The sequence below is a fragment of the Emydura macquarii genome, unplaced genomic scaffold (assembly GCF_026122565.2).
Source record: "Emydura macquarii macquarii isolate MOO-44397 ecotype Brisbane River unplaced genomic scaffold, CSIRO-AGI_Emac_v2 contig_3390, whole genome shotgun sequence".
Taxonomy (NCBI): Eukaryota; Metazoa; Chordata; order Testudines; family Chelidae; genus Emydura; species Emydura macquarii.
This window is the reverse complement of record NW_027133527.1, coordinates 8,379,506-8,392,114: the sequence shown is the minus strand read 5'-3', so window position 1 is coordinate 8,392,114 and position 12,609 is coordinate 8,379,506. Positions and strand designations below refer to the sequence as shown.

At 48.4% G+C, this 12,609-nt stretch overlaps 1 protein-coding gene across 2 annotated transcripts; it reads right to left on the bottom strand.

Moving 5' to 3' along the window:
- Nucleotides 1-1,122: 1,122 nt before the first annotated feature.
- Nucleotides 1,123-12,305, bottom strand: KDM8 (lysine demethylase 8). 2 transcript variants are annotated; one of them, XR_010917344.1, is made up of 9 exons: nucleotides 12,232-12,305; nucleotides 11,205-11,797; nucleotides 9,817-9,983; nucleotides 8,324-8,456; nucleotides 6,234-6,275; nucleotides 4,619-4,768; nucleotides 2,767-2,868; nucleotides 1,449-1,541; nucleotides 1,341-1,353 (listed from the first exon to the last, which is right to left on the bottom strand). XR_010917344.1 is itself a non-coding variant. In XM_067534377.1 (8 exons), exons 2-8 carry the CDS (start codon nucleotides 11,739-11,741, stop codon nucleotides 1,189-1,191), a joined length of 1,287 nt encoding a protein of 428 aa, XP_067390478.1. In that variant the 5' UTR covers nucleotides 11,742-11,797; nucleotides 12,232-12,305; the 3' UTR covers nucleotides 1,123-1,188. The 2 variants fall into 2 exon arrangements, 1 of the variants encoding a protein (XP_067390478.1); XM_067534377.1 differs by lacking the exon at nucleotides 2,767-2,868 and having other exon boundaries at nucleotides 1,123-1,353.
- Nucleotides 12,306-12,609: the final 304 nt, after the last annotated feature.

The window sequence follows — 12,609 nt, the reverse complement described above, 5'->3', positions numbered from 1 at the left end:
GAGAAGTGTGTGGATAGTCTTTTCAGCCCAGTTGCGCGTCTCATTCACAATTCCTTCTGTTATTGTTTTTACATCAAACCCCAGAAAATGGTGTTGTGTGGGAGCAGGCGGGGAGCGTAATGGGAATGAGCACCAGCTGAAGAAACAGTCTCCCAACACCAGGTGCTGATTCCTTCACTGGCTCAGTGGAGCTTCATTCTACGCAAACATGCACTTGGGGTTTGCATCACAGGGAGAGAGAACTCTGCATGTGCAATGATTAGTAATATCAGAACTTTAATCAAGAAAATGAAATCTTCATTTCACATTTCCTCTGTGAGCAAAGGGGCTTTTGGCTAGATCCGCAGAAGAGAAGTCACTGAAGTGCCTGTGTTTTAAATATTAATGTATTTCTCCAGGAGCTGTTTTTTAAAATCCTTTTAGAATTGTCTGTTTCCTTGAACAATGGCTTGGAAGGGAGAGAAACACCGGACGCTGCCAGCTGAAGCAGTGAGGATAGTAGTGGATTAGTTGCTGGTGGGAATGAATGGATTATAGTCCATCTCTCAGCAAAGGGCAAAACACAAGTACTACAGTTGAGCTCTATAACTGAATTATAAAAATCCACAGTGGAACTGCACTTCCAGACCTCATTTAATCAACTTCCCTGCATAGGGGACTGGTCCTCTGCTTTAGGGGTTGGCTCCTTTTTACGTACGGAGATTGTGTATAAATGTTACTCACAATAATGGAAGTCAGGACTATGCTAACTACTATTAAATTCAGATGGAGGATAAACTTACAATGGGTCACATGCTCCCTTCAGTTCCACTCCGACAATCACACTGTTTGGGCCTCGGTGCCTTGATAATGCCCATATATAGTCTTGTTTTGGGTATGTTTGCAGCTGAGCATAGACAGATGCTCTTTATTAGGCATTTGTATTAGAAACATCCACAAAACAAAGTGGCTGCTCCAGCTACTTCACTTCTCATTCTTTGTGTAGATTTCTTGCAACATCCTGAAGTAGAAAACAGAATTTCTTAACCCCGCACTGAACTCTAAACAGAAAAGGAGAACATTCTCATGTTCAGAAAAAATTTCCTGTTTTGAAGGTCTGAAAATTCTTTCACTAAGCAAGACTACAGCATGTTGCATTTTTATATTACTTTAAATTGCACAACAGATTTATCCACATCAAATAATTGTTTATGACCACCAGAAACTGACAGAGAAGCTGACATCAAGAGAGCGTACATAATGCCAGTATTTCACTGGAATAAAGAGAACCTGTCCTGGTGTCAGAATACAAGCTTGAAATGCAGCCCGTTCAAACTTGGGGAACGTAACTAAATCAGGATCCTCCACATCCACCTATAAATGAAACATACAATTCATGTTCGCAGCCAAAGATGGTGTGGTTATTTAAAATTAAATTATCACTGTTTAGATTTCAGGCAGTTATTTACCTGGCTAGTGTTGTGGAGAATTTCAGTTTCATGTGGATATAGATTTTCTGATTCGTGGGGAGAGTACAGACGGATGTATTTTCTGCCGATTACCTGCAGGTGGAAGGATATATATTGCCTATCTGTCATTAATCTGCACATTATCTGCTAAAATAGGGTTTGACTTCAGTTAATTAGTGATCAATCTAAAGCTCTATCACTCTGTATCATGACAAGTACTTAACAGTAAATAGCGCGTTACCAGATCCTGGACATACAATCGTAGGACTGGAAGGGACCTCAAGAGGTCTAGTCCAGTCCTCGGCACTCAAGGCATGACGAAGCACTAACTGGACCAGTGGTCCTCAAACTTTTGACCCCCGTATTCCCTCCATGCCTGTCTGCGCCCCCCCATCTCCCAGCTGTAGCTGGAAGCTGGGCCACAGTTGGCGGGCTGTGGCTGGGGCTGTCTCTGGGGACTCCAGGGACTACGGTGGCCGGGAATTGCAGTGGGCCCCAGCAGCTGGGAGCCAGGTGCCGAGGCTATGGGCTGAGGTCGGGCACTGCAGACAAGGGCCAGATGCTATGGTCAGGTGTGGCTCCAGTGGGCACCGTGGCCGTAGCGGGTTCTAAGGCCAGGCTCTGTGGTGGGGGGGCGGGGTGGGGCGGGAATGAGGCCGGTGCTGCAGCTGGGCATGGGGTCCCGAAGGCGTGGGCTGAGGCTGGGGAGGTGGGGTCAGGCCAAGGGCAGAGGGGGCTGGAGATGGCACTCGCTCCCTGCCCCCTGTGTGGACGTGCCCAACCTCATCGCTCATGTTTTCTATCATTTCAGTCATTTTTGTTGCTCTTCTATGAACTTCCTCCAATTTGCCCACATCTTTCCTGAAATGCGGCCCCTAGCCCTGCACGCAATACTCCAGCTGAGGCCTGATCAGCGTGGAGCAGAGCAGCACCCAGTCTCCAAAGTGCTGTTGGGTCCATACAGCGCTAGAAGGAAACAACAGTGAATAAAAAAAGCATCGAGTTAGCCCTGGCTGCTGATCTGAGCCGTGCTATGTTCAAGAGGGTAAAAGTGGCATTTCCGGGTCGCAGCAAGCTCACACTCTATAAAGTCTAATTTTTCATCACCATTACATTTGTTCTCTACACTGTGATGTTTAATTGGGAGTGGAATTAGAAAGGCAGGTGGCCTGACGGACCTGCATTGCTCTGAGTTGCAGGCAGATGATGCTAACAATTAATTGGCAGAAAAATGAAAGTTGCTAGGCTTTGAAACCTCACAGGCTCCTGTGCACTGTGAGTAACAGAATATTGCCTGCATACATCACCATGGACAGACCGGGCAGAGCGTTGGTACCACGAGTCAGTCAGTCTTCCAAAAACATCAGAAGTGGTGAAGTGAGTGAAGGTCGGGTCTTCCTCATCTCCTGTATCTGTCACCCTGACAAACAAGGGGACGAGACTGGTGTTCTGACTGATCACGTGCTGACACAACACTGGGATGATGATGTGTGGGAATTGCCTCTCCGAAAAATCATTGTGCTTCCCACCCTAACAACTGCTTCTCCCCAGTCCCAGTGCAGGTTTTTCTACAGCCATCCCGGTTCCAGAGTTCTCACGTCAGGTCTGACCTGACTCTCTGTGTAGCTGCAGGGACAGTACTTAATTACTCCTGGTGCCTCCATTTCCCCAAATATGAAATGGGGCTAATGAGCCTTTCCCACCTCGGAGGGTGTGGGTAAAGTACTGAGTGAGTGTCACGAGATACCTGTATTTAACCAGGTATGAAAGCAAACCAGGTATGGTCACTGCTAGCACTGCAGGTGTTCTGGATCCTCCTTATTTAGGATGGGTTTTCATCTATTTAATCTATCTACAGGGACTAATCTGTTGAGGAGTTAATGACCCTGACAGTCACTTCATTGGCCTGAGTGAGGCCTTGTACATTTGAAAACTGAAATGTGCACCTCCAGCTCTGAAGTAGGGTACTTCTGCTAGCACCATCACTGCAAGTCACTTGGAGCCACTCCCTTGCCCTGAACGCACCACCAATCTGCAGCCCATCCCAAACCACTCAGAACCAGTCCTTAGACAACACTGGGAAAAGAGAAGCAGTTGCAGTAAAACGGGCTGCGAGGCCCCCTGCTGTCCACAGTACACCATTCCCCAGTCACTGAATGAATTTCCTCTTCTCCAGGCAGACGCGACACACGGATGTGTGGAGCAGGACAAGGCCTCCAGATTCTCCCTAATTAATAATCATACCCTATGCAAGGCCCTTCCTCCAGAAAGATGCCAGTGCACTTTACAAACTCTATCTATGAGGGAATTCTTCCTAGCACAAAGCAGTCACCTCTGGATGGAAGATGGCAGCTGTTTAACTGAATGGCATTTCTAAACAGCCCTTTGTAGCGAAGTAAGTGATAAAGTATGTCTCCAATCGCAATGGTGCAAACTCAACAGCTCTTCCCATTATGGAGCTCAAATAGCCAGGGCCTCCGTTACATGGCTCAGCTGAAAGCAATGGAAAGGGGTGCAATTAGATGTGTGTGTCTTAGTGCACTGACTGAGTCTGAAGGGGAGAAGGGAGCAACTCTGAGGTCTCCAGCCTGTAAACAAACAGCAGAACATCTTAGATTGTAAACCCTGGCCAGGCAATGTGTTTGTGCCATACCTAGGACAATGTAGCCCCAATCCTGAGTGGATGCTACTGCAATGTAAATATTAAAAAAACTACCAGCAATAATCGGTCATTTATCTGAGCATGCCATTAATGTGGCTGGGGTGAGAATACCTTTTAAACTCTGAATTTTCATGGGAGTAGAAAGGGCTATTTCGTAAGATAATCAAGACTAATGGTGTTGTTTGCCCTTGTGCTATAAAGTGACCCAAAACTCTGCTGCATCCTAGAGAGGAGAAGGAAGGTCTCATGGACAATGTCCTGTGCAGGGAATCTAGAGAAATGAGTTCTTCCCAGCTCTGCCACGGACTCCATGTGTGACCTTGGGAAAGTCACTTCTCCTTTCTGAGCCTTGGTTCCTCATCTGTAAAATGGAGATAAATAATACCTCCCTCCCGCACGTGTGTTGACAGCATAAATCTTTTCACACATGCCACTCTTATCAATCAAGCCTTTACTTACCCTTGTCTCTAGTGCTTATGTACAATCATTAGAAAAGCAGAGTACAGACCTGGACTAAAAAATTTTGTTGTGGATCTTGATGAAGAGGTGAGATGGTTCCCTCTGGGCCAAACCAAGCATTAATGGTGATGTCATCTTCTTCCCCTTCCCCCAGGCTGCAGTAATCAGGGATGCAAATATCTTGCTTCAATTCTGGGATCTGCTCCCAGTAACCAACAACAACAATACAGAAATACACAATGAAGCATGTGTGTACTGATGCACACAGGACATAATTGAGAGCAGTGTAAATATGGATGGCACGTACAGAACAGAAGACCAGCCCTATCTCAAGGTGCGGACAATGTCACTTAGATCAATACAATGGAGAGAAATGAGACAGCCCATGTAAATCGTATTTCCAAAATTATCAACCAGCTGGTTAAACAAACTGCAAAGGTCAGATTGTCCAACAGGATCGCCCGAAGGTTAGGCCACTGTGGATCTGCAGGAAATGTCACCAAACTACTGAAATGTAAAGCCAAAATCTATGGGAATTTTAATTCTGCAGAGAAAATGTCTTCTTTAGCAGATAAACTCAGAACAACTAAGAAACATGCTAATGAAAATACAGTCAATTCACTAACACAACAAATGTTAAGAGCATGCTGATCAAGTTCTGTATTAAAATCTTTTGCATCTTAATAGAACAGTGAAATAAAATTAACATTTACTTAGAAACCGCTGTCAGCCAGCCCCAGGCAGCTGGGGGTCCTGCTGTCAACCCCAGGACTGACAGCGGGAGCTCCAAACACCTGGAGCTGACAGCGGGAGCTCCTCCTTGTGGGGCCCCCGCCAGGAGAATCTCCCGCTGTCAACCAGCTCTGGGCAGCCAGGGCTCCGCTGTCAGACAGATGTGTAGTCTGAGAGCACCGCGAAGGCTCAGAACCCAGAAGGGAAATAGAGAACCCACATTTCATTTTAAAAAAATTCCTCATGATTTTTAAGCCAATCTCATGGTTTTTGGGGGTCTGACTCATGATTTTCCAGTGATGAAGGCTGGCTACACTGCAGCGTGGCGTGTGGAATACCTCATGCAGAGCACGAAACGTCCCCAAACAATAATGTGGGTGAAACCAGACAATCACTACGCTGTCGAATGAATTCACACAGGAAAAAAGACAAAACCACCCTACCACCCCTGGGTGAACACTTCTCACAAAGCGGTCACTCTGTCTCTGACCTAGGGATACCATGTTTAAGGTTCCCAAAAAGAGTACACTGCCGAGGGGGCTGAGGGGACTCGGGGGAGGTAGGAGGTACCCGTGGCAGGGGTACTCACTGGAGATGGACGGCAGTGTCATTCCGTCATGGCGGGTGGCACAAGCCCAGGACACAATGATAGACATCAGCCAGTGCTTCCCTGAGGGAACCCTCCCCAGGGCTAGGAGCAGGGGCCTGGGTGAGCAGGATCCAGCAGCTGTGGTGGAAGGGGAATGGACCAATCAGCTGCAGATCAGGGGCGGGCCCAATCGGGAAGCGGATCAATCGTGGCTCTTTCAGAGCTGCAATGTCTGCTCTGCAAAAATCCCAGTCATCTGCTGTTATCTGAAAAAGTTCGTCCAGTAAAAGACGTTTCCTGGTCTCTATCGCAAGCTGAAAAAAATATCCATGTTTAGATTTACCTGATCAAAAAGCTGGTGCTGGGCAAGGTATCCAATGCTATTCTGGAATTACAGGAGAAAGAGAACGAATAATGATTTACAGCTTCACATTTATGGAAGTTACTTATAGGTGAAGTCAATTACTGGCATAATTTATTCCAAAATGCTCAAGTCAACTGAATAGTAACGGACTGCTTTGGCTGTGTATGCTCTGTTTGCTGGAGATATGGTGTCATGGGGTCCTGCCAGCTGGAAGACTCAGAAACAGAGGAGACGTCTGACCCTCCGTGCAGGGATGTTTAGTGTCTCATCTGCTGTCCCACTTCTTCACATCCCTTGATGGGTATGCAGTGAAAATGGATCTTATGAGATCTCACAACGCACTACCATCCATTAGAGGAACAGTACTGCTGATTAGGGGCTTGGTCTAAGGCTCCTGGCCTTCGCTAGGCTGGGTCAGGCCACAGGGATATAGACACCACCCGGGACAAAATGGCTGTTCCAGAGATGGAGAGCAAACAAACAAACAGCGAGTGATTTTTATAGTCCTTGCTCTACCTGTAAAAGAAGCTTCAGAGATGGGATCTGTGCAATAGCAGAGATGAGGCCCTGTGAGGGGGTGAATTTAGCCAGCCCCTGCTGGAGGCCTCATGGTCCTGCCGCATCCCACCCCAGAAATAGCACAGTAGAGAAGTCTTCCAAGCTGCCTAGAGCGACTGCATGGGATGCAGCCAATTGGAGAGAGGCTGCAAGCAGCAGCCAGTCAGGGCCCAGCAGACTAGTATAAAAAGAGCTGCAGGGCCAGACCTTCAGTCTGCTGGTAGGCACTGGGGGAACAAGAGGTGCTCTTGGCTGGCTGCAGGCAGGAATTGGGGAAGCACGGAAGGAAATCCTGGCTGTCTGCTGGGGCTGAAGCAAGCAGTTGCTGGCAGGGACCAGGGACCAGGGACCGTCCCCCCCCCCCCCGCCACCATGCCCTAAGAAAGGGAATTAAAACAGGTCTAGGGAAGGGCTTCATCTGGAACTGTGTTACCTCTTGAAGGGAGCCGAACTGAGTCTGACTCAGCTGGAGACCTAGGGTCTGTGAACTGAGTTTGAGAGGAGTGGCTTGGTCAATCAGGACTCAAGGGAAGTCAGGTGAAGGCAAAAAGTCTCCAGGGAGGAAGCGGTGGTGGTGCTGCTCCACACCAGAGCAGGAACCTTTACAAGACAGCCAGACCCCAACTGTGGGTACCATGATGGGCCCTGTCTGACTGTTAAAGGACTGGGGAGTGCTGCAAGACACTACCAAAGACCTAGAAGTAGTCCTGATTGGACCCCATACCCTGGAAGAGGTTTGTTTTGTTTTTGCACACGGACTGTGGGTGACTCGGACACAGGGCTGAGTCATCAAAGACCCGTCTGACAAGCTCAGCAGCTAACGGGGTACCGTGACTAGAGAAAAACCTGCAGCCATGCACATACCTGAGCGGCGGTGCTCATGTGAGGTGGGTGTGCTCTGCCGCAGGCCTCTCCAACTCCACAGCCATGTTATTTGTACTATCACTGCATATAGTGAGGGGTGAGCTTGTTTTCTAGGCACACTAACATCCTCACAGATTGAGTGAGTCATACATAAGACTCATGGGAAAGTGGAGGAGCAAGTCTGCTGTGAGGAGCACAAAGAACAGTCATAGATGACTCTCCTGACTGAATCTGTGCAATGATCAAAACCAAGAGGCTTGTGAAATCACCCCTAGGGCCAGGTTTTCATTCTTTAATCAGACAAAGTTCTAGAGGGAGCAGTATGTATGTAAGATAGGGCTTTTCTCAGAACAGGGCTGTTCTTAAGTCACCTGCTCAATGCGTAGAAAAGCTCCTAAAACTCCAGTTGCTGCACATTGCCATCTAGACAAGGAGAACACAAGTTACTTCTGCAAATCTGGGACTTTCAGTTCCTCAAAGTATTTCAGGCACCATGATTCAGTCTTGTTTATAAACTCCACACTCATATAAGGTATTCTGCAAGCAGTGCTCTGTTCTAATACCCTTTGCTAAGTGTGTCTACAACAAAATTCCCCAGTCCACTACTGTACTTAGTCTGGAGACAAAACAATGTGAAAGTAACAGACCTTGTTCACAATATGCTGTTCGATAAAGTCATTGACAGTCATGAGTGTCTGAGACCATTCCTCATCAGTATACCGGGAACCCACTTCCACAGGGACTGTGCGGCAGCCAGCCATTTGGCGGAGATAATCCAGACTGGAAAAAAGCAGATTCCATTATTTTCAATCTTTACTTTAATATTTTCATTAGTTTTCCTGGTTTTGATGTCAAATGGGAAATACCTTTTCTGAGGGGTTTTGTGGCAAAGAACATTAGTATCACAAAGCAGATGCCTTTGTCTTTTGAACCTGATGGAGAAGATTATGGAAACATCCTGAGTACTCCAGTGGAGCATTGACATGATGGCCTGTAAGCAACACTTCCTGAGACACCCATTTGCCTGAAAGAGTATTCCTCGGAGGAGAGGTGGAAGCTGCATTGCTTGGAATATTAGGATTAATTATTTTCTATTTACCCAGCCCCTGAAGTCTGGTAGGCAACTGACGAGATTACTATGCAGAGAAGGTCTCTGCTATTCAAAGCCAGCCAACCAAAGCGTCCAAGGATGCAGGCAACAAAGGAATGAACGGGGAGGCGTGTGTGCATCTTAATACTACCATTTTTCTTCAGTTTAAAAAAACAAACAAACCTATTTGAACACATCTTTGAGAAAAGAACAAGGTTTATAAGTGTACGGTGTGAATAATGAACAATTGTTTATTCAATGAACGTAGCTTCTATTTGTGCTTGTGGAATATCAGCAGGCAGGTGATGGTTTCCTCAAGTTTGAGAGTTTTGGTAAATGTATTTTACTCTACAGAGTTACCATGTGCTTTTGGCTACAAATATTCACTACAAAATATTTGAAATATTAGCCACTTTCCTTAGCTGAGTGGTCAGATAAGTCACATGATATCATTAGCTTGAGCTTGCAAGCATTTTGTGTTAATATTTGTGCTTGTGAATGAAAAATTTCATTTTCCAACAATTCTTGTGCATGCCAACTTTGAAATTCACTTTTCATCAAATATTTCTCAGTAAATCTTGATCATGTGAATGTTTGCAGAAATAAGAGACATGCAGGTGGCTGAGGCAAATTCATTTTAAATTCAAACAAATAATCACAACAGTCTTTGGCAGTATATGTCCAGCTCTGATCTATAGCACTAGAAAATACACCAAAGACACCTTCCCTGCACTGACCTCTGAAAAGATGGACTGGATGACAGACCAGGTCTCTTCCAACATCTGATTTCTATTATTCTATCATTAACAAGGCAGAATCTATTAGGATGCAAGTTTCTGAACTGGATCTGTTACAACCAAGTCCTATTAGCAATGAAAATTATTTCAGAAATAGAGCAAATTATGCAGCAAGATGACGCTCCTAGCAGGAATCACTGGAGCTGGCATTTCATACCTTAGGGAGGCATATGTTGTTCTGGGTTTAAGTTAACTGGTGCAGAAAACATACTCAGGGCAAGGAATGAAGCTGTTTTTAAGCTCTTGTCCTCACCTCCATTTCTTCATACCCGGCCAGTGGTCAACAATCCCCTCCAGGATGACAGGCTTTTGTGGAATCAGGTAATTTTCTCTGAAATGCTCTAGAGAAGGGCAGTTAAGCCGTGGAATAGCTTCTTCTGATTTTATCATTGGAACGGTGCTGTGGTCATTCCGGATTTTCTGTAACAAAAGGATTTTTTAGCTCAGTAAAGTAACCTGCCCTTTATCACATCACAAAACATGTACTTCAAAAACTCTGTTATTCTCTCCCAGCAAAGGAGATGCTGAAATCACTTGAACTGAGGAAGTTCATAAATAGGGAAAAGCTACATCCAAGCAGAACAGGGACAAAATCCTCAGCCACAGGATGAGCACTCCTCCAACCTGCAAGGACTTTCCAAAATACTCTGGAGTCTAAAGTAAAATGGCTTTTATGTCCTAAGGGATACGGATGGAGAAGCCAGATGTATAGCTTCCCTTGGCACACTGGTGAGTGTGGGGGGAAGCCGACCCCACCTGCCTCTCTGTGTCACAGGTCAATGCAATAGCCTACAGTCTCTCTCAAAAATCTCACAACTAGTAGCTGGTGGACTGACTTTTGGAGGCTGCAATCATCCCTTCTTTTCTCAGCAGCGGGAGATGGAATAGGAACAGAAGCAGAAAAGGAAGAGCGATTTCAGTTGGTCACTTCACCAACTAAAAATGTAAAACGAACAGAAAACGCTCCAAGCTCCACTGCAAGTGGCAGTCCTTAGAGTGTATCAAAGGAGCTATGTGTATGAAGGAAGAGAGATTTTGTGAAGAACCCCCGGACCGGGAACCCAGAGATCTCGCACTCTTTTCCTGTCTCTGCTCTGACTCAGTGTGTGACCTCTGGCAAATCACATCTCCATTTTACAGATGGAGAAACTGAGGCAGAGAATGGTGCTGATACTCATTTATAGAGCCTGTAAAGATCAATTCATTCATGTTTGTAAGATCCTTTGACGGAGGTCCTTGAAGGGAAGGTGCCACAGAAGTGTGATAGCAGCATCCCATTAATTGGGCAACCAGTTAAGCCAAAAGTCTATCCAAAAAGGAGATAGAATAACTACCTTTAGATCTGCAAATAAACTGAGAAAACAGGATTAGAAGTTCTATTTAAAAAGGAAAAGACCAACAACAAAGAAAGAGGAATGGTTGCTGTTGGAAAGCTCATCTCACCTGCACTGCCTGAGATCTGTTTGTACCCAAGAACAAGACAGGCCCAGTTACGTGATTTATTCCTCCTCCCCCTGTCCCTCCAAGATCAGCGGCTGCTCGACCAGCCTGTTTTGGGGATCCAGTTATTTGCTGGAATCAGCAGTTCCTATTCTCTCTGTATATAATACAGCGGTGGAAAAGAACATGGAGAGCTGCTACCTTTCTATGTGATTCCTTTGTGTCTTCTTCAGCTGACCTTTTCCCACATGTCAGATGCTTCTGAAGGACATGAATTATCCTAACCAGGATGTTATCTAAGATGGATGCTCCCATCAGCAGCCCCATGTCACAGACCCGAATTGTATCTGCGATGGCGCATTGCTCATGGCACATACACAGAACTTTGAAAAGGCAGCCATAAGAATAGACGCGTCGCCAGTCCTTGTCCACATCTCTCCACGTCCCAATATTCAGCTTTTCCCAAGAGTAATCGATGAGGATTTCACTGACTTGTAGGCAGGTCTCTCGTGTCCCCCCCGCGAAGGGGGCTCCAGCTCCATAGAGGAGGCCTGCCGCTTGCTGGAGCAGCGAGATGACGCTTTCCTCCACATTCTCGCTGAAGTCCAAATGCAGGTCTCTCTGCGTGGGGGGCAGCAATGCGCTGACGGCGGCCCACACGGCGTTCCCTGCAGACACCAGACCTACAGCAGGGCTGGAGCCCGCGGCCTGGCCTGCGGGAGAGCTGGGTCGGGACATGAGGCGGGCTGGGGCCCAGGCTGCTGCTGCACAGCTGGGACTTGGCGCTGGTTCTCCTGCCAGCGAAGACAAATGCTGCGGGTGAGCAGAGTCAAAGGGGTCCAGGCTGGAAGCCAGGTCGTTACAATCTGCACTGAGAGCGCCCCCCCATCCCCCCGCCTCCCAAGAGCACCCCACCTGCTGCCTGTGCACCCCCCCCCCCCGAGAGCCCCTCCCCCATGCACCCCTCCCGTGCTGCCTGGGCCTGTGCCCCCCCCTCACCCGAGTGCCCCCCCAGGTGCTGCCGGGGCCTGTGCACCCCTCCCTCTGCGAGCCCCTCCCCCACGCACCCCGCCCTAGTGCCCCCCCGTACCCTCTCCACGTGCTACCTGGGCCTGTGCACCCCTCCCCCTGCGAGCCCCTCCCCCCAGTGCCCCGGCTCCCTGCACCCCTCCCCCTTTGGGCGCCCCGTGCAGCCGGGCGGGGGGCAGGACACGGAGCCCCCTCGCACCTCTCAGCTGCGCCGCCTGCAGGAGCCGTGCCGCCCGCGCGCCACCCGGCGCGCCTCGTGCCGCCTCTACTGGGCCTGCGCGGCCCCGCCATAGCTCCGCCCCCTGCTCTTCTCCCGAGTCTCGCTTCCCCCAATCCCGCCCCCGCCCGTGCGCGTGCCGGTCCCCGTTGGCGCCATAATTGTCCTGCCTGCCGGGCCTGCGCGCGCGTGCACGACGGGGGTGGTGCCCGCCCGCCCCGCCCCGCCCCGGTCCCGCGGGGATCCGGGCCTTGCCCTGAGGAGGCGCCGTCGGCTGCCTCGGCTCGGCTGCCCTGGGCGGGGGGAGCGGCGTGGCGGAGTCAGGCTTACGGCCCAGCGAGGGGCCGGGGCCCAAAACCC

What these genes read in the sequence shown, in the direction of transcription:
- KDM8 (XM_067534377.1), bottom strand. Translation starts at nt 11,741, where the DNA reads ATGTCCCGACCCAGCTCTCCCGCAGGCCAGGCCGCGGGCTCCAGCCCT. An exon ending in AACAGCATATTGTGAACAAG is followed by an intron (nt 6,276 to 8,323) that starts GTCTGTTACTTT and finishes CTGTAATTCCAG; the next exon opens with AATAGCATTGGATACCTTGC. An exon ending in AACAAAATTTTTTAGTCCAG is followed by an intron (nt 1,542 to 4,618) that starts GTCTGTACTCTG and finishes TTCCACCTGCAG; the next exon opens with GTAATCGGCAGAAAATACAT.